The sequence below is a fragment of the Argentina silus genome, assembly GCF_951799395.1.
Source record: "Argentina silus genome assembly, chromosome: X".
In the NCBI taxonomy this organism is placed as follows: domain Eukaryota; kingdom Metazoa; phylum Chordata; class Actinopteri; order Argentiniformes; family Argentinidae; genus Argentina; species Argentina silus.
The window spans coordinates 20,075,646-20,102,068 of record NC_139653.1 but is presented as its reverse complement, the minus strand read 5'-3'; the positions used below and the strand labels follow the sequence as shown (position 1 = coordinate 20,102,068).

The window sequence follows — 26,423 nt, the reverse complement described above, 5'->3', positions numbered from 1 at the left end:
TATGAATTGCATGCTCCGCCTATCAGCATCGCCACACACTACTGTGCATCGAATCTTCACTGCTACAGCCTGTGAAGCTGACTGGACTGGAGCGAGGTTGAAAGTGTTCCACACGGGTGAGGCGGCAGCAGTGCGAGCCCTAGCTGATCTGCCAGGGACACACAGTCAGCTAGAGCTGCTTTCCAGAGTCAGTAGGGATGATGGCGGCGGCTGTAGAGAGAGGAGGGGTTCGGGCCGCCTTCCTGAACCCAAGCAGCGGTGGCAGTGGACCAGCCCCGACAACCATCCCGACTGGAGCGGTCGCGGGGGCTATTGTCCTTGGTTCGGGGGGCTCCGGCCCCATGCCTGTACCTATGAACCTCTTTGCGACCTGGGAGATAGACCGCTCATCTCCAAGCTGTGTCCCAAGGTAGCTAACGTTAGCGTGCATGTTAACCAAATATTGGCAAGCATTTATTTTCTTCTTTTTTTTCATTAGCTTGCTATGAAAATAGTGTGTAGAGCAACTTCATATTCATACATATGAAGCTAACAGTTAGGCTGATCTACTTGTGTCTGTCTCGTGAGTATGCATAGCTAAGCTAGCTAGCTAGGTTAGCTGTGTGTTTACAAAAAAAGGGATGGATGACTTTCTACTCGCATTATATCCATAATCCGTCTGCCTTTTGTTTTTGTCTAGACATTATTACATACATACTGCAGTCGAATGTAACGTTAACTATTTCTTAATTAGATTTAGCTTCCTAATAATGTAGTTGTTTTTATGTTGAGGGTGTTAATCCTTGTTAGTCTAAGCAAAAAAAAACGTGTGTGTTCTTTATAATAAAAAAAAGGGGAAAAAAGAAACATGCCAGTGAAGTTTAAGCTTGTAGGCCTTTAAACAGTGCTTACACTATTACTGCCAAGCTGTAGCTAAGGACATGCTTGAATTGTTTCAAGGCAAATATTACATGCCAAAGCTCTTAAGTACTATGGCACAGATGTCACTGATCTCATATGACACACTCTTTAAAGAGGCTTCTTCTTTAAAGTCTCCCTCTCCTTTTTTGTTATTCTTTGTGAAGGTTGTGTCATGACTCATCTTCTCTTTGTCTTTCTTGCCACCACTGCTCCATAACCAGTGGTTATATTTGACCCACCATTTCGATTACAAAAACTTCCTGTGCGACCAGTGTCACCACTCCAGTCCTCTGAGGGAGAAAGTATTCTTACTTGCTACTCATAATTTTGAATTCCTCTCACCATTGCACCCTCAGTCATCCACATAGTCCTATATTTGTACAGAGGTGTGCAGAGCTGACTTTTGAGGTGATTTCCTGTGGTGGTAATCACAGTCGGAGAGAGCAGGCAATGCCACCACCTGATCGGGATCCTCACGGGAGCTCTGGGCAAATTAATCAGCTTTGACCTAGATGTGTCCCACGCACTGGGCGAGAGGGGGAAGGATTTGTGTGTGTGTGTGTGTGTGTGTGTGTGTGTTGGCAACATGCTGGAAATCTTACCACAATAAAAGCGTGTTGAAATTATGTGTGGTTATCTTCAAACCTCCTTTTTGTGAATCGAGGCTAGTCATCAAAATAAGTCAGTTCTTCTGTGGATGATGTTTTGGTGTGTGATTGAAGTGACAACAAGGCTGTCTAAGTGGCAATGAGAAACCACAGAGGCCTATTATCTTGTCCTATCTACTACTGTTTTTGAGTAGACTGTTTTGGGAGATACATTTTTGACTTGTTCTTGGTATTAGGATTTCTTTTCCATTGGGCCACAGTGCTCTTCAGTTTCTTTTCATTCATGTTCCCTAAAAATGGAGGGCGAACCACTATGATTTTATGCTGAATTTAACACTGATTATACACACCAACTGAACTTTCTCGTCAGTCGGATGGGCTCCTATAAGCCTATCTGTCCCTTTGTTACCTAAAACAGTCAACATAATTGACCTAGCCATTGTTAATGAAGTTGTCGATATTTGGTTGGGTTTTGGTTTTACAACTGCATTTAAGCCTAATACAAAAATGTATAGCAATATCTTCATCAATTTAATATGTTCTTTACAGGCATTGTGTTTGCTCAGCCTATCACTTTTGCTGAAGGGAGATCTGTTGAGCTGTTATAGGAGACTGCTGTTTTTGTGCCTAGATGCATCCATTAAGCTGTAAGACTTCACATGTTGGCAAGAGAAACTTCAGTGCATTTATAGACAGTGCTTCACACAGTTAGCCTCTTCTAATGATTGGCACCTCTGTTTCCCTGCGCCCCATTCCTATACACTCTCCATGGAGGATGACATGGATTAAAGATCAACAAGTGAGGTTGATGATGGAATAATGTGCAGAATATTTAAAGGGCTGTCACGTATGATGGTGCTGTGTATTATGGTTAGTATGGTTTGACTCGTTGCTGTGTTTGGTTGTTATTAATATCCTCCTACCTCAATATTAGTGCTACTTCAATACAGTGTTTTCAGCTGAATGCTTAGAGTCTAGACTAATGTTGTATCACTAGGTCAGGTTTGCCTGTCCGAGGGCCTCTGTATAGGGGATACTGCCCTGGCATGCTTTCAGGGGCTGGGCTTCCTTGTATGCAGCAGCTTGTTCCTGCACCGACCCTTGGCATATGTGGAGGGCTGGTTTTGTTGCAGGATCTGAAGCGATATCTCCTCTGTGGAGAGGGCCACTTCTTCACTCATAGCTAGACACCCTAAACCAGGGTATGTGGCTTTGTGTTTTCAAACCTGGACTAGACTAGATTCAGTATAAGGCCATCAGTTTTAGGGCTGACTACTATTTGACTTAACAATTTGAAGATCTTGCTTCTGCTGCCTTTCAATGAGAAAAGTTGAACATACATTACTTCTCTTTGGCTATCATTGATATTTATTTTGGTTTTGAAAAATTAAGCAAAGCATTAAACTAGAGCCAAGTCAGGAGATTGCAGTGTTTGACTATGTGATTGGAAGACTGTTTTTTAAGGCCTTTAGCAGATGCTTTTATCCAAAGTCTTACAGTACAGTGAGTGCATACATGTGTTGTATATGGTCCCAGCTGAGATCAAACCCACAATCTCATAATTACTAGTGCCATGATCTACCAACTGTCTTTTAGTTCAGCCAATCTGTGCATGTAGGTAATAGCCTATTTTGTCAAACCTCTCTGTAATAGGCTCAGTTATGTTATGTTTTTATCACAGGCCTCCCCAGTTAAGTGGAATGGTTCCTGGCAGCTCTGCTGTTGGCACAGCCATGGCTCGGTAGCACTTGAGAAAACAGACCTGTGCCACTGTATGGTCTGACAGCGGGCTGAATGGAAGCTTTTTACTTGGCGGGCTCAGTGTTGTTGTGCCCCCCCCACCCTCCCCCTTATGGCGGCTGCTTGCAGCTGTCTGTTGAACATTTAGCATTGTTCTCATTCCAGCACTCTGCCATGCCTGCCTGCCTCCACAATGCCTGTTATAGGGCAGACTGTAAACAGTCTCTCTGAAAAGCCAAACAATGGCTGGAGTAACACAAAGATGATCCCTTGAGTTGAATAGATACAGTGCATTCGGAAAGTATTCAGACCCCTTCACTTTTTCCACATTTTGTTATCTTACAGCCTTATTCTAAAATGGATTAAATTATTTTTTTCCCCTCATCAATCTACACACTATACCCCATAATGACAAAGCCAAAACAGGTTTTTAGAAATGTTTGCTAATTTATTAAAAATAAGAAACTGATATCACATTTACATAAGTATTCAGATCCTTTACTCAGTACTTTGTTGAAGCACCTTTGGCATTACAGCTCAAGTCTTCTTGGGTATGACACTACAAGCTTGACACACCTGTATTTGGGGAGTTTCTCCTATTCTTCTCTGCAGATCCTCTCAAGCTCTGTCAGGTTGGATGGGGAGCGTCGGTGCACAGCTATTTTCAGGTCTCTTCAGAGATGTTAGATCCGGGCTCTGGCTGGGCCACTCAAGGACATTCAGAAACTTGTCCTGAAGCCACTCCTGTGTTGTCTTGACTGTGTGTTTAGGGTCGTTGTCCTGTTGGAAGGTGCACCTTCGCCCCAGTCTGAGGTCCTGAGCGTTCTGGAGCAGGTTTTCATCAAGGATCTCTCTGTATTTTGCACTGTTCATCTTACCCTTGATCCTGACTAGTCTCCCAGTCCCTGCCGCTGAAAAACATCCCCACAGCATGATGCTGCCACCACCATGCTTCATTGTAGGGATGGTATTGGCCAGGTGATGAGTGGTGCCAGGTTTCCTCCAGACATGACGCTTGGCATTGAGGCCAAAGAGTTCAATCTTGGTTTCATCAGACCAGAGAATCTTGTTTCTCATGGCCTGAGAGTCCTTTAGGTGCCTTTTGGCAAAATTCAAGTGGGTTATCATTTGCTTTTTACTGAGGAGTAGCTTCTGTCTGGCCACTCTACCATAAAGGCCTGATTGGTGGAGTGCTGCAGTTATAGTTATCCTTCTGGAAGGTTCTCCCATCTCCACAGAGGAACTCTGGAGCTCTGTCAGAGTGACCATTGGGTTCTTGGTGGTCACCTCCCTGACGATGGCCCTTCTCCCCCTATTGCTCAGTTTGGCCGGGTGGCCAGCTCTAGGAAGAGTCCTGGTCCTTCCAAACTTCTTCCATTGAAGAATGATGGAGGCTGCTGTATTCTTGGGGACCTTCAATACTGCAGATTTTTTTTGTACCCTTCCCCAGATCTGTGCCTCGAAACAAATGGACAATTCCTTCGACCTCATGGTCTGATTTTTCTCTGACATGCACTGTCAACTGTGGGACCTGATATAGACAGGTGTGTGCCGTTCCAAATCATGTCCAATCAATTGAATTTTCCACAGGTGGACTCCAATCAAGTCGTAGAAACATCTCAAGGATGATCAATGGAAACAGGATGCACTTGAGTCATAGCAAAGGGTCTGAATACTTATGTAAATGTGATATTTCATTTTTTTATTTGTAATAAATTAGCAAACATTTCTAAACCTGTTTTTGCTTTGTCATTATGGGGTGTGTAGAAGAAAACATGAATTGAATCCATTTTAGAATAAGGCTGTAACATAACAAAATGTGGAAAAAGTGAAGGGGCCTGAATACTTTCTGAATGCACTGTAGATACATCTGGAACATTATATACAATAAGAAAAGTCCAGTATGATTTAACCTCCCCCAGCCTGACTCTCATCACCCTGATCGAGCCAGCCAGAGGAGGAGTTGTACAGTCTTATTGCAGCAGGCAGAAAAGATCTCCTATAGCGCTCCTTAGTGCAACGTGGTTGTAATAATTTGTTGCTAAAGAAGCTTCTCTGCTCTGCCACAGTGTCATGTAGGGGATGGGAGGGATTGTCCATGGTGGCCAGGAGTTTAGTCCTCGCCTTCCTATAGGCCAACTTCTTCACAGTGTCCAGGGTGACACCGAGGACAGAACCGGCTTTCCTAGTAAGCTTGTTCAGCCTCTTGGTGTCACATTCCTTGATGCTACCCCCTCAGTACAGCATTGTGCTGGCCACCACTCACTGGTAGAACATGTTCAGCAGAGTCCTTAAGAATCATCCAGGGGAGAGTTTTCTGTCTACTTCTATCTTCTGTCACAGCTCTTTTCGTCTTTGTTTCAAAGCCTCTGTCTCTTAGTGGGCATCTATGCTATCTCCATCTCAGTCTCTCTTCCCCCCTTGCATTCTCAGTCTCTCTCTCTCTCTCTCGCTCTCTTTCTTTGTACCACTTGGATTAGCGTGATGTCTCTCAATTCATTACATACTGTAACCTAGTTTTTCCTCCCTCATCCAAATTATTTTGGATAAGTGTGTTTTATCTTTATATTAGATCTATTTGTGCTGTAGAGTTTGTGAATTTGTGTGATTGATTCCTTTTTTGGGGGATGAATAGTCAGATTTAACAACCATGTGTCATAGATTGGGAGCACTAATCTAATAAAGGTATGATTGTATTCACTTGATGGTTTCATAGAGAGAAGTTGCATAGATACATCTACGTTTTCCTGTCATTGAACTCAAGTTTTGATGATTTTATACGTTAAGTTTTTATGATAATACAGTGGTATGCCCAACCTTCTTAGGTAATTTATTAAAATGTACACACCCTTTTCTTCACTGGTTACCCCTCCTCACCCCATACCCTCCTTTTAACTGCAGCAACGTGATGCCTCTGTTTAGCGGTGATCAAAGTTATTTATCCTCTTCCTCTTTCCCTTCCTCTCTGGGATGAAAAGCTGACCAGTGTATTGTAAATGTTGCAGAATAATCTAAGATAGACAAGGGCAGTAGGATATTTTGTGGATCTAGGTAGGACACTGAGTGAAAGTGTTTGGAGCCATAGCAGAGGGCAAACTGCAGAGGCCACAAAATGTGCAGCAGGAGGTATGGGATGCCTCTCTACCAAGAACTCAAAAGATCTTTGACATCTAGTGGTCAAACTTTTCACCTCAGCTGTAAATGTTTTACTTATAATCAAATATTTGTAGAAAACTGTTTGTAGTTTATGGGCTGTCATTTTGAGAAGGGTCATATTTGCTGTCTGTGTTTCCAAACAGTTTCACACAGATGTTTATCAAGTATGTACAGGCCATCCATGCTTGCTTGGTGCAATCCCTAATCTGACCCCATTTCCCTGTGACTGGCAGGGCCAGTGTAGGCCTATCTTTATGGTAATTGATTTTACTATGCGGTCGATAGGCTGAGGCTTTGCCTGTTTCTTCTGCCCTGCTGCGGTGGCTTGCCCAAGCGGAAATCAGTTGGATGTGTGCTGTGCAAAGGAGAAAGGAAACAATTAAAACCAAACTGAGGTCTGTGTGAGGGCATAATTTGGCATCAGAGGCGTGCAGTTTGTTCTAGTTCAGCAGAGATTAATTGATGGGGCCCTGTTATGACATCACATACAGAATGCTTTCTTGTGTAGAAAAGTACTGATGATCCAGACAAATGATGTTGATTAGACGTTCCTAACGTACACAGACACGTTATATGCAATGTTTGCATGCAACCTTGGCTTGGGTAACCCTGCCCTCAATTCCAGCTGCATATTCTCATCAGAATTAGGCCTACACAGAATTAGGGAGACTCCCATGAACCACATAAAAAGCGACTGTTCTGTCACATTTTAACTGATTATCAGAGGGGCATTCCCCTTTGATCTCCCCCACACCCCTCCATCCCTAGCTCTGGACATTGTTCCTCCCACCAGGGGAGCTGCAGTAATCTGATTTCATAACTGAAAAAGAAGATGAGCTCGTAATCTGATGCTGCACACTGGGCCTGGCTGCTTAATCCCCTCCCTTTGGAATCATAAACAGGACCCTGCCGTCGCTCTCCAGGGCCCTCCAGGAATGTGACATTGAACTTCATGTCTGTGTAACATCTACAACAACCATATTGCAACAACTGCTAGCCTATAGCTATATCAGGCACACTATGGATACTGTACAATAGGCTAAACAGACATGAAAATAACTACAGTACAAATATATTCAACCTAATCAGCTACACTGTATATTAACACAATCGCCTAAACTCAGACTGTATCCTCATTCTCAGAACGCTCACTTTTGTAATGGGAAGATTCCATCAAGCTCTGTAGGCTGTTGAGTTTCATCGTTCTTCTGTAGTTCTGGTCTGTTTTGTTTTATTCCCTGCAAGCATGGTTTCCTGTTCCAAAAATTCTTGGGAGGATAAAGTTTCCCTCTAAAAGATCTCCAGTAGTTCACCCTTGTTTTCAAGGTTCTGTTGCCAGGTATTTTCCCAGATTGATTTCAGACATTGCTCTAATGAAGCATATCCTGACCTTAGTTCACACTGAATTTCTGGAAGGGTGCCTGGTGTGAAGACCTGGACAGTCTTGACTCCTGACCCTTCATTTCAGGTCACACCCCTGTGATCTTATCCTACGATGGCACACTGCTCTCGCCCCAACCCCTGACAATGCTCCTCCCCTAAATGAGCGGACTCTCTCTCTCTCTCTCTCTTGGCTTCCTCTCCCTGACTTCCTGGAGAGGGAATTATTTCCTTGGGAAACATTTGACATTCCTCACAACCAGAGGGCTGGTAATGCAGCCAAAGAGCCCCCCATCCCACCTCTTGACCTCCAAACCCTCACTTGCAGGGCAGTGGTGGAGCTGTGGACTGCCCTCCCTGTTGAGTAGCTCTGCTGAGCTGGTCCAGTTTGAGGGAGGAACATTCAGGCATGGATCTGATAAATTCCTGACCGAGGGGAAGAGGGGTTTCTGTTTTCCCCTCTCTGTGCCTCAGAACAGGAGATTTGCCAGATTTTGTTTTGGTTTTTTAGTTGGGTCTCCAGTCGTGCAGGGAGATCCCCTTCTCAGGGAGGGAGCATGTGAGCACTTTGAGCCAAGAAGTAAGAAATATGTAAGCGTTCCTCTGACACAGGGAGGATCCTGTCAAAATAAGCACCCTGGAAAAAGACACAATATTTTTAAGCTTGTCTTTTCTCCTCTCCCCTCTTCTTACCCACCTCTCCCCTCAGGCATTTCCTGAGCAGTGTGCCAGCAGCAACACAGAGGCTGTTTATGTCAAGGACAAAAACACTCTCTCTGGCTTTTGCTGTGCTGTCATCGTTGTTCAAAACTATGCCTGAATGCACATGACACAAATTTTGTTTAGCAATGTTGCACACTTGTAGGCCTATGCAGAGATATTGTGTGTTTACTTCAGATTCTAATGAAACAATGGTTGCGTTCTAATTAACAAAATAAAATGTTATTGTCTTGTTCGTAGTGTTATAATTTTGTTGTACTGAAAATGGGATTTTAAAGAGTTGACTTCATGTTATTACAATGTTATAAGAATCTATTTCTTTTTAACAGAACAGAGAGGACAGTACAGCAAACCAATCCACACACAGTATGCAAGACTCAAATAAGGAGAGTTAACTGGATCTTCCACCCAGGAGAATAATCACAGATTAGGGACAGATTTTATTGGAATTTTACTGTGCCATTGGATGGCCATAGCTTCTGATGTCAATCAACTCTACAGTGGCAAGCCTAATGCCACTCTGCCTGTCTATGGTATCTGTAAAAAGGAACCATGAACATAGATCATTAGCCTGAATTGCCACAATTTATAATTAAGATGATTTAACTGCATCAAATGTTAAATGTGCATCCATCAAACAGGAGGATGTGGAGTGAACACTTCTGGGACAGGCCTGTCTCTTCAGTGGCATATGGTGTATAGATGACATGTAGCCATCCAGTCATCATGTCTCTGTCAGGGTCACTGTATTTCTCTCTCTCATTTTTCTCTCTGTCTGTATCATATTATGGGATCGTGCCTCAACTTGACTGTTGTCTCTCCTGATTTGCAGGAGCAGACCCGTTTCAGACCCGTTTCAGACCCGTTTCAGACCCGTTTCTGTCCGCTCCCTCAGCTGTCCATATCCATACACAGTTTTCAACTTAGTTCAACACAACACAAGAACTTTGCTCTATAGTGCACACTCATAGAACTGCAGTATAACTGGAAAAAGCAGGTGTCAGGATGGATGCCGCAGATTAATCATCAGGACATGTTAAACCACAGGGAATTGTTTGGAATCATGAGTAGGTAGAATCAAGAATGAAGTTGGCATTTGTTGCAGTAAAACCCTTTGGCCGTTTTTGAAGAGAGAGGATGAGTAGTAGAGAGACAGAGAGGGGGAAGAAAAAACAATAACTGTCCCCCATGTAATGCTCAAAGGGACTAGACTCCTTTTGACGTACAATAGATACTCCCTGGTGCATATATCATAAAGCACCATCCTGCACATCAATATTTGGAGAGTTGCAGGGTATTTGCTGAACTTTGTGTTTCTTCTGTCATTGATTGCACTGCGGCCAGTCCAGATTTCCCCTCTATTTCTCTTTTTGGGAACATTGCTTACAAGGCCTAAAATGTTCTGACTCAGGATAAATTTAGTAAATCCTCTGTCAGCAGCATTGCAGCTGGCATCATTAGCATTGACAATGCACATTACCAATGTTTGTTTCTGTAAGTATTGTCCTTTCTATGGCTTTGTTTTACCATGTCTCATACTAGGCTATTTGCACATAATATCCACATATGTGAGTGTCATATGGCAGCCATGTGTACTCTCAGTCTAGAGGCAGGCCACTACTGCAATGTTGCTGGGTTAAGACCATTGGTCTGTCTGTGTTTGACGATAGATGAGTTTGAGAGGGTCAGGGTGTAGCCTAATCTCCTTAAGACTTGCAGTCATTGAAGGAAGCAGGTCATGGCAATCATAGTGATGGAGAGTGTAGGATGAGAGGCAGAGTTAAAGTGTGTATTAGAATTGCTGTTAAGACCTTAGTGAATAATGAAATGAGCTGCAACTGATAAGTGAATTGATTCTATACACCAGTCACATTTGGTTCCACAAATCCAACAGCTTGCTCAGGTTAATACCCCGTAGTAGAAGGTCAATGGGATTAGGATATAGATCTAATGCCACCCTGAGCCTATGTTTACTATTGAGGTGTTTATATTTACCGTGTGTTTGTCCATCTGACCTTGGAAAACATGTACTTAGACCAGAACTCTAAGTCAATGCGCTGATCGGAAAGTCTTGCATAATTTGGACTAGTGGCAAATACATCATTTTGTCACTTTTTAATTTTAATTTCACATATTCTTGTGACCTGGATTGTGGATTTCTTCACATTTGAATTAATAGTTCTGTACGTTGTGAGGATGCATTTGGCTGCACATGGAGCTATAGTTATAGTTGACCCTGGAGCTATAGTTGACCCTGTGATGCGTAAAAGCTCCTAAGAGTCCATGTCTTGTTAGACTCCCCTCCTTTCAGTCCTTTTCATTGGACTTGTCTCTGCACACTCAACTCATTCATAAGGCTATTTTAAGATAATTCATCTGAAGTGCTTTTTTGAAGACCAGCACAATAACATCAACCTTACATAAGCCAGTCAGCTATAAATAGTGGACTACATTTACAGTATATGCGTCATTCTTTTACTTATTCATGCTGTTTTTTTTTATTCCAGATCTCTTCAAGTCTAGCCATTTGATTTATAGGCCGCAATGAGCTTTGGAGTTTTGTCTCTGCTCTGCTGTGCTTGCAGTCTCAAACCTTTGATGTTTTAATGTACATCACTAGTCTACTGTACTATGTACCTAGATTTCGAGAGCAAAAATGTGTAAAAACCTAAACCTCACCTTTTAATACTATCAAAGTAAATGGCCTGTAGGGTTGTGTGCACAGTTGATTAAGGGTTGTTTTAAGGAAGACCCCGCTCTGAATGATGAGCATCTTATGACTCCAGACAATACGTCAAGCAGAGGGGTTTTCTGCTGCGCAGGCGGTCCACCATAATAGGATTATAAAGCTCCTATTCTCAACTCTGACCTTCTCACTGTCTCACAGCTTCACAGAGACCAGGTTCAAATAGCCTACAAATATAGCCTACAAATTGACAAATCAAACTCAGACGACTGGAAAAAATTCTTGAAATGTTATCTGTAGTAAGGGTATAGATGAGCATCTCCAATTTGCATGTGCAAAAATGTATGAAGTCGATGCAAAGTCGGCCATCTTTGCCGTAATATTTATAGTGTATGCAATAATAAATAATCCAGTGGAGTTTTGAATACTGTGTCTAGTGTTTCTATGATATGCAAATGCATTTTCAGACTGTTTACCAAAAGTTGTGTTGAATAATCAGTGGTTTTTCAGAAACATGTTAAAGACAAGGTATAATAAAAAATCATGCTGTAGTAGAGTATTCTGAGTTGTTAAGTATTTTTTGCTCTGCTCAGCACTATTTGCTTGGTTTACTATTGGGTACCAAGGAGTGCAGATCATTCTGTAACTGGAGAGCAAGGGGCAGCACATTCTAATATGTGTTGTATTGGAGATTTGCATTACAATCATATTAATCTCATATTTATCCTCTATGTTTTTCTCGACTGCAGTTGCAATGATGTTGTCATTCATACCCCTGCTTTTTGGCAAATGCCCTATTCTAAGGAATAACTAGCCTATTTCCTCCTCCTAGGTTTCTGCAGTATGATTCTGTCTCTCCTGGTCAAGGTGTTGTAGGGTCTTTTTGGATGGCAGTTACAATACGAAGGGTTGGCAAGGAAATATGTCTATGTACTGTTAACAACAAAGCATGTCTTAATATTAATAATCTGACTCCAAGTAATTTAATTAACGAATAATTGTTTGTGCTGATTAATGCAAGAATGATCAAGTTAGAATTAATCAAATGAGGCTTTAATAATACTGTAAACGTATACAATTATTACAAGGCAAATACATCATAGAAAAAGTTACGTTCTACCCTCAATGATAAATGATAGAAAGAGAGAGAGAAACAAAGACAGACCACATCATCTTTTACTATACTCACAATACACCTGGGACCTCTGACCAGGACACAAAGAGAGAGAGAGAGAATCTGTCCTCTACTTCTGTACTTATACCCGGCTTCAACCATAGTATTTAAATTAAGAGCTGTTTGCAAGGAGAACCAATGTGACCTCATCTTATCAATTCTATTCAGATGACACCACAGCAGAGGGCCTGTAAACATCAAAGAGAGATCACAGTAATTTGGACCATCGGGGGAAGGGATCTTAAGGAAGGGGGGCAGAATTGATGTCTCCCCCTTCAGTGTCAGTTTGAAATGTGAGAATTTCCCCTGAAGATGATTGGTACAGTAAATGGGTCTGCCTAGGGCTTGTCTGTCCACAACAAACAGACCTGCTGACCTCATCAATTAGTGATCAGGTTAAACAAAAGGCCTTGTTTACTGGTGCAAAAGAGGTGACATAGGAGGACAGTCACAGATCCGGTTCCTATAAATGAATGTGTGGTCACACGCTCCACAGAGCATACTGAGGTGCGAACGCAACCCAATCCTGTGTATGTAATTGGTACCATAGGAGACTGAGGAGGTGGGAGAGATCTATAAATAGTCTGATGAACCACACTGGGGGCTATATGTGTTGAAGCTTTCTTCTAACCTACATTAGATCAGGCTGTAACATACCGGCCCACACACGTATGTCACTGTCTGTGTGTGTTCTTTGCATAGTTATTGGTGGTAAAAACACACAACAGAGGTGAAGAGAGTCTAACCTTGCATGGCTGTTTTGGAATTGTTTTTTAGTAAGAACCCCAATGGTAAAGGAATATGGGACTGCTGTATAGCTTTGCTCCAATGCACTGACACCACTCTGTTACATAAAAGTTTCACATAATCCCTGTAACATCAGAACCCACTAGAGGTTTAGGATGCTTCATGATCTTATACAGAGAGAGAGAGAATATTACAAACAGTGTTATTGCAGAGATTAATTTATTGTTTTTCCCAGCATCCATTAATTCTCAGAAATAACAGTTGGTTTATTTTCTCTTCACTTTTCTCTGTGGTGAGGTCTTTCAGTTAAGATCTTTACACACTATACCCCCAAAGTATGATTTCATACCTGAGTGAATACACCTGTCCAACCTCCCATCCCATGAATGAAATATGTGATGCATAACCATTCCATTGCTCTTCTCCGCACCAGCTGGCCCACCAGAGCTACATTCCATCTCCACATTGACAGGAAGTGCCTTTGAAAGTCATTGAAATATGGAAGTTGCATTGGTGAAACAGCCTGTTATGGATTGCAAGGGCTGGGGATTGCAAGGTGATCCTATGGTTGGCTTGACCAGCAGAGGGATCAGGTTTTCTGTGTCAGATTTGTGATGTGTTCTGGATTAGTGGAAATGCTTATACCAACCGTCACCCTTATCCAGCAAAGAACACGCCTTTTACTTCCAGCCATGGATTTGACTATGCTTAACAGGCTTATATTTATAACACGTCGTGGAAGTTCTAAACACTTGCCCTCTTATGTCCCTGCTTGTTTTATGGCCCTGTTTTTGTGGACCTTTTTTCTTGTTGTTCTGCTTGAATTTTTATAATCAAACTGTAGAGTTCTGTTTTCAACCATGGTAGAAGCTTATGGCATGTTTTACACATTACCCATATCAACAGTCCGAAATGGGTCTATGGGGATTTGTTAAGTACTGTCCCTATGGCTTAATGGAAGGGATTTTTCTCAATGGATAAAGGCCTGCACTAAGAGTCTTCTGTAATATATGCATACATCTGTCGTGTCCCATCTCCATTCTACAGATATAATACATCTGTATTTTGGGATGTGTATGGTTGAGGTTGACATTGAGTCTAATACGAGCTGGCCTGTCCAGGGATCAGGGCATGCCAAATGAATCGCTTCCTCCTGTCCTTTTTCTGTATTCAGCCCTCTCCCCTCTTTCACGCTGGCCTTGATGAGATTTCATTCAGAGAATTAAAACCCAGCTTACATGTGGCCATCTGGGGGCTGAAATAGTTTGTATGTGCAGACTAATCTTTTTTTACCCCCCACTGTGTGAACTTGTTAAGATTGACCCATTCGATCTTTCAGATTAGTCTTTACTGTATCACTGATAATCTAAAGTGAATACAAAATCAATTAAGCATCTCTTCAAGTACCTTAACTCTCCTCTTCTCTCCTCAAATCTGTTGAGGTCCAGATCCTTCTTTCATCTACAATGCAGAGCCTGTTTGCTCCGAGCACAGTTGATTTGAAAGAATAAATAAACAACCATAACCCCAGGGGAGCCTATTCACGGTTTTCCTCAGACCAGAATGAAATATTCAGGAGAAGCAGCTATTAAACAAGCCAACTCTTTATTTGGTCTCAATTATGCATTCAGACATGAACAGGTAATGGCGTTACACAAGATCAAAGTGCTTTCTTTAGCTGTAGCTTTTACTGAAGAGAGAAAATGGCTTTTCCATGATTCCTTAGAATATTGCTTTACACTGCTTTCTTGAGAATTTAGGCTTCAGGCGTGTTATTGTATGAAGGGAATAGCCTACATGGAGGGCAATGTAAAGCACTTTTTGCGAGAATATGAAGAGAGAGTTAAAGAACTGAACAGGGAGAGCAGAAACGAAAGTCCGTTGAAAGCCTTGGGATTGTGAATATTATTTTTTTCTTTTCACTTTTGTATAAACTCAATCCCATCACCCCCCCTGGCAGACACCATCTCTTTTATTTCAGCTCTGTGTTACATCATTTTCCATCATCCACTTCCGCCTGTTTTTTGCCTTTGACAATCGCTGTGCAGTGAGTCGAGGGCATAGGACTGGCAAAACATCATCTGGCATGCTGACCAGGAGGAAAAGAATAGCTAAAGTGTGTTTTTGTTTAGGCAGCGTTATGCTCGATACAGGGCTTTTTTTTCTTCCTGATATTATGCAGGTTAAGATGTAACATGTGAGGCTATGAGGAGGAACAGCTGTTGTTCCGTGACCACTCAGAGAGTGCCTGATTCGTTCCAGTCAGAACCATGTGTCAAGCAGCAAATAAATTACACAAGTGAGATAAAAGTGATAAGAGATAAGAGTGCATAGAATAATTTTCCAATGCTCTCCCCTGGTTACCTCTTGTCTCCCCTGGTTACCTCTCATCTCCCCTGTTTACCTCTTGTACACGCTGCCTTCTGTCTTACTGTTTCTCAGCCTGCCTTTACAGAATATCAAAATACTCCATTCAGTTGAACCCACATGCTGAATATCAAAGTATTGAATTACCTTTTTTTTCATTCAAGGCTCTGAATTTTCTCTAGCCTCTTGTAGATCCTGTTTAATCTAGGTGCGGGCATGTTATGTTTCAGTGCCTCATAAGGCACTACTCTGGGAAATGTCCCATTCCACTCTGTAATAGAGGCACCACATGCAGTATCTCGCTGCAGCATATCCTGGATTAATAGGAATGTTGGGTAGATAAACTAAGAGGACCGAAGAAACTGACACACATAGTGGATTCGGAAAGTATTCTGACCCCTTCACTTTTTTTCGCATTTTGTTGTAGTATAGACTCAATTTAAAATTCATTCATTTTTGCCATCAAACCACACACAATACCCCATAATGACAAAACAAAACATGTTTTTAGAATGTCACTACCAACTAAGCAAATTTCATAATTTTCTCTTGATCCTGACAAACTCCCTAGTCCCTGCTGGTGACAAACATACCCATAAGATGATCCAGCTACAACTATTCTTCACATGAGGGATGGTGCTGAAACTGCATTGCATGTGTTGGATTTTCATTAAACTTAATGCTTTGTAGTAAAAATAAAAACACATTTCTAGCCACTTTCTTTGCTGTATCACTTGAATTCATTGTTGCAGACCCAACCCTGGGTTGATCCCTACCTCTTTAATCTTCCCTCAGTTCATTTTGTTTCCTTTCTTCAGTCTTAGACAGGTGGGCGAAGCCAATCAGTGGAACTGAACTAGCAAGAACAGAATCTGAGAAATGGCAGTTTTGAGATCTGCCATGATGGTGCTACTGTATTGACAGGTTTGTACATCGGTGGCATGCAGGAGGTGTGGGAATGGGGACTACTTCTCTCGGTGTCACTCTTCGGGAAAAGTACTTTTGGTCTCACTATCTATCTGATGGAACACATCTCACTGATGTTAGAGTTTAGGAAGTGGGTTGAGTGCAGTTTGCTGCATGCTCTACTAAACATATTTAGATTGGATATGACTGTCTGATTGATAATAGTATATTTACAAGTTCCTCTTACTTTGCCAGTCAGTGTAATCATTTAAAGAGGAACTGAAGCGAAAAACTTTTCTTGTTGAAAGCAGTCTATGTAGCGTCAGTAGTAGTCATATACATCAATTCTAGCCCCAAAATGTCCTAAAAAGTGTAAAAACAATAACTGGACATAAACCCATTTTTTTTATGTTCAATCTAAATCGAGTCAGTCCGAGAACAGATTGTGGAAAGTTGTGATGCCTCTCCTTTCCATGACAAATTTAAGGTTGAGCTTTGGATGGTACATCAAACCACATATTCCAGAAAAAAATATTGTTCTCAGTTGCATTTTTTTTTTTTTTTTTTAAATAAGGAGGAAAAGGGTTAGGCCGAAATCAGCCAGTGCAGTCCCTCTTTAATCCATTTGGTTGAGAAATTGGACAAGGTAAGATATTCAAACTGTAATCACAGGGCTTTCTTATCTGAAACCAAATATTTGTCTATGGTTGGTTAAGTGGCACTAGATAAGCAGTCTTGTTTGAGGAGTATAGATTTTTCTCAAATGATTCTAGTGCAGTGGCTGCCGCCATCATTCATAATGCAGTAACTTCAACAAGCTCCTTCCCTACCCATTATTGCCAAATTATATTGGATGTCAGTCATGTGAGTATTGAATGAGTTGTTAACAGGGAGTGCATAGAGTTGTTAAACTCTATGCACATCAGGGGAGCTATTCAATACTCATTCAACTCATTCAATACTCACGCTATAGAACAGATTGCTGAGGTTGGTAGGCTTTTTGGCAGCACATATCACATTTGTTTATATTTTTGCATTCGGGAAACAATGGTTGTGAAATCCTTATATTTTCCCCCTGTGTTTAATGGGTTTCTACCTGTGTGTTATATTCAGTGGTGCTCCAAGTCCTGGTGATGCATCAGATCTCGCAAAGGACTGTGATATAATCAGTTCCACTGATTGGCTTATATGAATGATGTTGCTTTGAGTCTCCTCCTTATCACAAAGTTGAGAGGAAAGAAGAGTGAGGCCAGAGTTTTAAGTAGAGACTGAGAATTCTAGAATGCTAGAGATGAATGTGAGTTATTGCGGAAGAGCATTGTCATGGGGAAAAGCCCCCGCCCCCCCCCCCCCCCCCCCCCCGTAGTAGCTTCTATGCTACTAAGGAAGCAGGAGAATGAGGAAGATATCTGGTTTTATGTAAGCTCTCTTTCTGTTTCTCAAAAGGGGAAAATAGCCTAGATCAAGGTAACAAGATTTTTAGTAAGGGAACATAGTGAAAAATAGTGATATTGATCTTCTGCTCCTCCTCTTGCTGTATGCCTACGGAGGAATGTATGCTTTGTGTTGTTTGTGTTATTTATTAAGCTGCCACCTAGATTCTCTTATCAAAACACACTGTAGTGAATGATAAGCATGGCTACTTTGCGTGAGGGACTATCGATATCATGGCTGTTTTTGGGCTTTACATAAAGCAGAGCTACCGTATGAGAGAGTGCTGGTTACCTCAGAAAGGAAATGAACGACGACATACTCACTGTCATTCCAAATCTTCTTCCTCTCCCTGCACAGGTGGTGGAATTTTGCACCAAGCCCATACTTTGCATTTCCCTTTCAAAACCTAGCATACAGTATGTAAGTATGTGTCACTTTGAAAGGTCTTATCTTTAATGTCAAGAGAGACAGAAATGTCCCTGGTTGTTTCAGAGGCCAATGGGCCAATCATTAGGGACAGGGAAATTACTCTTCATGAGTGCACTAAGGAGCTGAGCTGGGCTTCTCTCTATATAACTCTCAACCCATTAGCTGTAGTAGGCTTCTGTGATAAGAAAAGACTCAATTGGCCTATCAGTCAAAAAGGGTAGTGCTCTATAGTTACTGTATATCTGTCAGCAGGATCAGTCTCCCACCGATACTAATTGCAAGACTGCAAACCTTTAAAATCATTGCTTCTGGAATGATGAGAGAGACCTCAGTGGAAGCTGTTGATTTTAATTGGAGAGATTTGATAGTGGGTAGTACGGTAGGTTAGTGTTCAAGATTCAGGGATAACAGGCCCATTATCCACGAAGCCATTTGTGTGCAGTTTAGTAGTTTCTTCATGCTTATTTAGCTTTTGTTGATGTCCCACAACATCAGATATTGTTCAAGTACCACAGTACCCCTGCATTACACTATCCCATGTCACACTGTCTCAGTCAAGTAGCAGAGCGGGAGAGAAAGAGAGGGAGCGACATACTAAGGGCCAAAGTCAAATTGACTCCAAATGTAAACAACCTTTAGGATCAATACACTCAGGCCATAACAATTATGACCCAACTGGCAGACCTTGGCAAGCAGTGTGTTGTGTCAGTACAACCCAAGCAAACACACAGATTCACAGGGATTTTTCCCCCTGGGATCTTATCAACAAGAAAACAGACTGAAAACATATTATGAGTTATCTTTTATTTCAAATGAGCGATTCACTGAAATATTTCATTGGAGAGAGCTGTATAGATGTTATCCCCTATTCTTTTTTGGTTTCATAATACTGTGGGATTGGCTGAGAGAAGCACACACAGTGATCCCCCATTGGGCCCTTGACAACGCCAAATAGGAGGATTTGTCTCTTTTAGGAGGCTGCTGTTAACCTTTCTCTGATCCCGTGTGAGTGTTCCTTGTGGAGATTGTGTGTGTCATTGTGTAGGACTGATGATGAGGTTGAGCCAAAGGGGGACTGGGGCTCATATCCCCCTGTAGGCGCTGCATAGAATCACAAACGCACACATACACACACTTGCAGATTCTCTCTCTCACACACATGCACACTTAAAAGTGGAAAACGACTGTGTATCACCTCCAAGTAGGCCTCTGGTAGTATCTAGTTCCTCACATTTTAAATTAATTAGTCTAGCTTTAGCGTTAGTGTCGGTGAATCTGTATTAAACTGTATTTTACATACTGTATGATACTGTATGTGTCAAATACATGTGACACCTAGTCTGTTGCTGTCCCTCCCTTCTAGTTGCAGACTAACTGGCACTAAGCTTGGGCACAGGAGATACTGGCAGGAGGCCAGACAAATGGCCATGAGTCTCATTTGCAGACTGGCATGGTGGCAGCAACACCTCAGTCTTATATAAAAAAAAACTGTTCCCGAGATCCCCTCTCAGTCCATCAGCTTTCTAAAATTACATTTGAATCATCATCCAGAGAGAAATGAGCAGAGACAGAGGGACACAGTGCTCCTCAGAGTGCACTGGTTGGTATAGAGAGGATTGTCGACTCATAATGATAAGCCATGTTGAAGAGCAGGGAGAATACAGTTCACAGATTTTAACATTTAATGGATTATGTAAATTAGATCAGGCAGCACAATGTACAGCTGGAGGAGGTCTTAGTATGGAATTATTTCATTGGGGTCAGTTCCCTACTATGCCATCCACACCTATAGTAATCGTATTGTCAAACTTTGAGACATACTAGAGACATTTTTTTTTTTACTTTGGTGCAGTAACTGTTTCACACACCCTGGTTTGTGTGTGGTTTCACACACCAGAAGGACATTTTACAATAGCCAGTTCCCAACCAGATTTCCCTTTCTGCTCCAACTCACAGAGCAGTGAGTGAGGTGCTAGGTGCACTGTCCATGAGTGACCAAAGGAAAGCTGTTTGCCATCCCTCTATTTCCCTTGGACTGTGGCTGAGACTGATCATGATTTGATGCAAGGGGACTGGTAGAAAAGTGGGTCAGGGGAAGTAAGTCTTTTGGTGTGTCTGGCTGTAGAGGCAAGAGGATGTTGTTGGCGTCTTTTTGTGTCTGGCTACAGAGGCAAGTTTGGAGTGGAGGATGCCTTGGTAGAGGAACGCGCTCTGGATACAGAAAGATCAGGAGAGATGCAAGATCTAAAAAACATTTTCTTATTATTATAAGGTTTTACGTATTTTCACATATTCCAAATTTTCACATAAAATGTCTCTCCTCTGTCCATTCTGGTCAGAAAGGAATACAGCTAAATTGTCAAGGTAGTATAGTACACCCTCAGAAAGTAATTATCTTGTCCTATAGCCATCTAATGTCAATATTTGCCAGACTCCTAAGTCTGGCATGAAAGACTATAACAACTAAGTTAGCCTAGTTTGCCATGTAGCAGGTAAGAGCCAGCCAACAATAATTAATCTCCCATACACACACATACATCTGCCGACAGATGGACACGCACAGACGCACCAAATCCTTGAGCATCCCTGAAATGCAGCCGCCTTCCTTGTATAACTGTGCTGGTCTGAGAATTGCGCTGTAAATAATCTATTGCAAGAAATGACTACTAATTATGTGATCAACATTAGCGAATCTGAACAGTGCCTTGTTCAAATGACTTGCTCAAACCGATCCCCTTGAACATGAAAAGGTTTAAATGAGTCCCCTGCTCAATCTCATTATCATGAGAGAAAGGAGCACTTCTTGTGCATGTTGTTAATTACATTTTTGAAAATCAGCTTGTTTTAATTTAGTTTTATTGTTAACCTATATCTAACAAGGGGTATACTTTTCCCCTCTTTTAACATGGGGTATGGCATACCCCCACATACTTAAATCGAGCATTGGCTGTAGAGGTGCTCATCCTGATTTATGGCCTCATTTGAGTTCTCACCCAGTGTTCAGGTGCCATACTGTAATTCTCTAGCATGACAACCCTGACCTAAGGATTTTTCTTGCATAATAATGGCACAAAGTTGCATTTCTGAAATTGATTTCACTTTAGAGGAGAGATTTGTGTCTCATACTTGTTTTTGTTTTTATACTGAACAGATGGCAGCAGTGAATCAGGGCTCTGTGCTCACCACCACTTTAATATTTAGCAGCATGCAGAGGCAGGGTTGACTGAGGACCTTCTGTACCACTGTGTCTTGTCGATGCATCTGTGCCGCCAGCCTTATGATACATTTTCTCACAAAGCAGTCAGTGAATGTTTTGTGCATTGTCCATTTTCCGAACAAGCACTAGTCTGTATAGACCTTTTGTAGGTTGGCTGTTACTGGAGAAACCACTGCAGTGCAGGGTGTCAAACAATGAATTAAATTGGGCACCCAGGGATTGCTGGTAAATTCAGTGGAATCCCTTGTCCATGAGCATGTCCCAGTCCCAGAAAATGTATTGGTATGGAAAAAGTCACTTGGGAAGAAGCTACATAGTAGTGGGTCATCATACTCTCACTTGGTCTCTCAGTTGGTCTCACACTGTCTCTCATTTCATCCACACAAACACACACACACACACACAAAGCTATCATCTATGAGAAAGATCATGTCTCAAAAGCTTTAGATATAATTGCACCTGTAAGTTTATCAACAGAGAGTGATTAAAGACCAGAGTGGAAATGAGCTGTGGCACACAGTGGGTGTTACTGTGTGTGAGATAAAGCATTTGTCATGCCACAGTCTGGTAGACTGTGTCATGAAAGTGTGTTCCCAGGAGGTTAGTTATGCTATTGACATCTTGCCCCTCTTTTTCTCATACTCTCCCTCTCTCTTTCCCTCTGTCACATACACAGGCTTTGCAGTCTCACTTTGAAGAAACTCATTGTCCTGAAAGAACTGGATAAAGACCTCAACTCAGTGGTGATAGCTGTGAAAATACAGGTGAGTGATGTCCCTCCTGTTGTTTACATAACATGTTCTATTGTAGTCAGTGTGTCACAATATTAGGTCTGGTTTGGCCTGTTATTGTTAAATGACACATCAATTGCATCACATTTTTATCAGTGTTTTGTAAAGTCTATCCAATGTTGGCCTAATGTTGACAGTACCCTTTCTTTTGGCTCTCTACTCCAAAAGTTTTGAAAAGGATTTGAAATCAAACAATTAATATGAGGTTAAGAAGTATAGATTCTCAGCTTTTATTTCATGGTATTTGTGTACATATTGGCTTCACCATTTAGAAATGACAACATTATTTATACATAGTTCCCCTATTTCAGGGCACCAAAAGTAAGATTCATATTATGTCCAAATTAAGCACTCATGTCGACAATCCTTGGTCTTTTTGGCTAAAATCTTATCACTATGAAATAAAATGCATGTTGCATTTGGATCTGAAGGTTGATTTTGCCAGTCAAAAACGTTCTACTTTTTGGCCCTGAAAATCTCCCTAGTTGCTACAACGGTATGTTTTACTTCATTGTTTTACTGTATGATAAAACGTCATCCAATGAATTTGGAGGCATTTGCTTGCACTCGAGCAGACAATATGTTTCTGTACACTTCAGATTATATCCTGCTGCTACCGTCATCAATTAAGACAAGTTAGCCAGTTCTAGTGACAGCTATAAACATGCCCAAACCATAACACCCCCTTCCACCATGTTACACAGTTGAAGTGGTATGCTGTAAGTCCTGGGCAGACTTACAGTGGTATGCTGTAAGTCTCCAAACTATCCACTTGCAATCACTATGGTACATGATAATATTAATCTGTCCACAAGACCTTTTTCCAGACTTCTGCAGGCTTTTTAGGTATTTGTTTTGCAAACTGTAATCTGACCATCCTTTTGGAAGATAACTAGTGGTTTGCACCTTGCAGTGAAGCCTCTATAGTTTGGCTACCAGCGATTGCTGAGCTCAAGTTTTGTTTTATTATTAAATGATGTTCCAAACTGTTGATTTTGGCAAGCCTAAGGTTTTGGTTATGTTTCTGAGTTTGTTTATGTTTCAGATTGTTCAGCCTAATAAAGGCTACCTTGACTTTCATTGACACTTCTTTGGTCCTCATGTTGACAGAAACAAATAGCTCCAAATGCAAACGCAAAGCCTAGAATCAGTACTAGACATTGACAGCTCTCTTATGCCTGCACAAATTATGTGACTGAACACACCTGTCAAGCCAAATGTCCCATTACTTTTGGTGCTCTGAAATAGGGGAACTGTGTAAAAAGTGTTGTCATTTCTAAATAGTGAAACCAATATATACACAAATACCCTAAAATAAAAGCTAAGAATCTCTACTTTAACCTCATAGTAACTTTTGGAGTATAGAGCCAAAAGAAGAACACATACTTAATGGTCCCATTACTTACGCAGGGCACTGTACATCACAAAGGCTAGTCGTTGATGAGCAGTACCGGCAAGCCCTCATATTTCATAAAACCTGTCTTAGGTTTACCAGGAAGCATTAATTACTCACAACCACTCAGGTACTTAAATGGTAGATTAGTATTAATATGGTAAGTAGTGGCATTAGTAATGTAATATGGATTTAGCATTTTAGCCTGTTAAGACGCAGCATTTTTACATGACCAAGTCCATTAATGTTCAGCTTTATCAAGTGTTTCCAAGCTGTCCCCTAGTTCTACTAAAGGTTTGAATGTTGTACCATTGTACTCTACCACTCAGGTACATCTTGGCTTCAACTAGGTTGACCCTGCTTTGGCAGTCTTTTGTAGTTCACTGTCTACACAATCACTGCTGCCATTGCTCTTCTTTATTCAATCTGGCTTCAGGCTTTAAGACACAAACTCAGGTGTCTGGGTAGTCGTCGAGTGAGAAGAGAGGGATTGGACACACATGCACGCACACACACACACACACACACACACACACACACACACACACACACATACAGAGCCCTGAGGTGGTCAGGGGGAAATCATTTCCCTAGCAAAGGTCAGTCAAGAGTTTCTCCACTGCCTTGCTTCCAGGAACATTAGAGTTGAACAGATCTGGATTCACCCAGCAGAAAGGGCTTTTTCCACAAATGCACACCTGAGTGCTTCTCACTAGAATCCTATAATGATACAGTATATCAAAATACATACAAATGCTCTATTCTTTAGTGTATGCAGATCATGACTAATGTAGTTCCAAGGGCTAAATAGCAGATACCTATTTTCTGTTTTTGTTCTGAAGATGTTTTAGTTTTTTGTGTGAATTTGTGTGTGGCAGTCAGATAGATAATAGACGATAACTAAGGAGGTACAGTACTGAGAACTATCATCCCTTCACCATGTTACAGAACTATCATCCCTTCACCATGTTACTGGGTTGTGTAAATCATTTAGATTCTGTGACTCTCAGTGCCCCTGTGAATGTCTCCTAACCCTTGGAGATCCATTAAGTATGAATGTGTCTGGGTTTATGCCACCTGCGCCACATCTGGGAGACATTCTCTGTGCCCAATATGCAAGCTTGTGTCTGCAGCAGTGCTGACTCTCACGAGGAGAGGGGAGGAGAAAATGATGCTCTTAAACAGACAGGGAAAGGGAGATGCCCAGCAGTGTTTAACACCAATAAAAGAAGGACATGCATGACTTACACTTGTCCTGCTGTGAAGCAGCCCATAATGGATAGCTCCTAGCTATCCTAACTGTGAGTAATCCAATGTAACATAGGATGCTTTAATTAATTGGTGGTTATTTTGTAGTATTCTCAATCTGTTTTCCACTCATTATAAACTTTCACTGGGATTATAGGCAATAGTAGGTCACTCTATTTAAAGAAGGGAGAAAGCAATGGAGTGTGGCTTTATCCATGAGCCTTGTTTTCTCCAGAGCGTGAAATCTTTAAATTTCTGCTGAGCGGCCCGGAGGAGAGCGAGCAGGCTCTGTTTTCGGAGCTCCGGAACTGGAGCATTAAATCCAATTTCCAGCAGGTTTCGTTGTCAAGGACACAGACATCGGGGAGATAAAGAGTGAGAAGGGGGAGATGATAGAGAAGGAAAGGAAGAGGAGGAGTAAGACAGAGTTGCTGGAAGGAGAGAGAACAACAACATTATTCATTGTTGTACTTTTAACTTTGCATTGTCATTTGTCTCTGTGCTACACAACATACACTGTCATTGAGTCTCATCACGTTAAGGAGCCTCCCTCATGGAACAGCAGTAGACTCTCTGAACCAGTAACATAGACAGTGCCTTCGGAAAGTATTTAGACCCCTTCACTTTTTCCACATTTTGTTGTGTTATAGACTCAGTTTAAAATTGATTAAATTAAAAAATAATTTTCCATCAATCCACACACAATACCCCAGAATGACAAAGCCAAAACAGGTTTTTAGAAATATTCAGTGAATTTATTAAAATTGCAATACAGAAATACCTCATGTACATAAGTATTCAGACCCTTTTCTATTACTCTTAAAATTAACTAAAATGCAAAAATGTCATCAACAAATCTGTCAATAAGTTGAATTGAGTCAATCTTAATGCAAGGATAATAGTTCATGTAATTTTGGAATTAATATCTTTGTTTTTATAGGGTCTCTGATTTGCATAGGAATCAATTACACACTGTGTGGATCAGGTTGTCATTACAAACTGAGCAAATGGAGAGGAACAAAACTGCTCAGGAATGCAACCCTGAGGGCTGGGGAGACTTACAAAAATCTACAAAGTTGAATGGTGGAGAGGAAAAAGCAGAGTCAACAATGAATTTGAGTGATACAGCAAACAAAGTGACTGGAGATGTTTATTTGGTTTTACTACAAAGCATTAAGTTTGGTGCAAATCCAGCAAATGCAATGCAGTTTGCACACCATCTCTCGTGTGAAGAATAGTGGTAGCTGCATCAAGTTATGGGTATGTTTGTCACTAGCAGAGTTTGTCAGGATAAATAGAAAATTATGAAATTTACTGAGTTGGTAGTGACATCCTATTCTACACAGTGTGTAATTGATTCCTATGCAAATCAGAGACCCTATAAAAACAAAGATATTAATTCCAAAATTACATGAACTATTATCCTTGCATTAAGATGAACTCAATTCAACTTATTGAGTGATTTGTTGATGACATTTTTGCATTTTAGCTAATTTTAAGAGTGTCATAGCAAAGGGTCTGAATACT

The 26,423-nt window shown here is 41.4% G+C and overlaps 1 protein-coding gene across 1 annotated transcript in view; it reads left to right on the top strand.

Annotated features, from left to right (window-relative positions):
- Positions 1-200: 200 nt before the first annotated feature.
- Positions 201-26,423, top strand: part of LOC310822275 (phosphofurin acidic cluster sorting protein 1) — a gene marked incomplete at its 5' end in the record, with an annotated part of 50,074 nt that continues 23,851 nt past the window's right edge. The window contains 2 exons of the mRNA XM_083694621.1: positions 201-409; positions 22,141-22,228. Of these exons, the coding sequence (XP_083550747.1) occupies positions 201-409; positions 22,141-22,228 (297 nt within the window). The remainder of the gene's footprint in view (positions 410-22,140; positions 22,229-26,423) is intronic.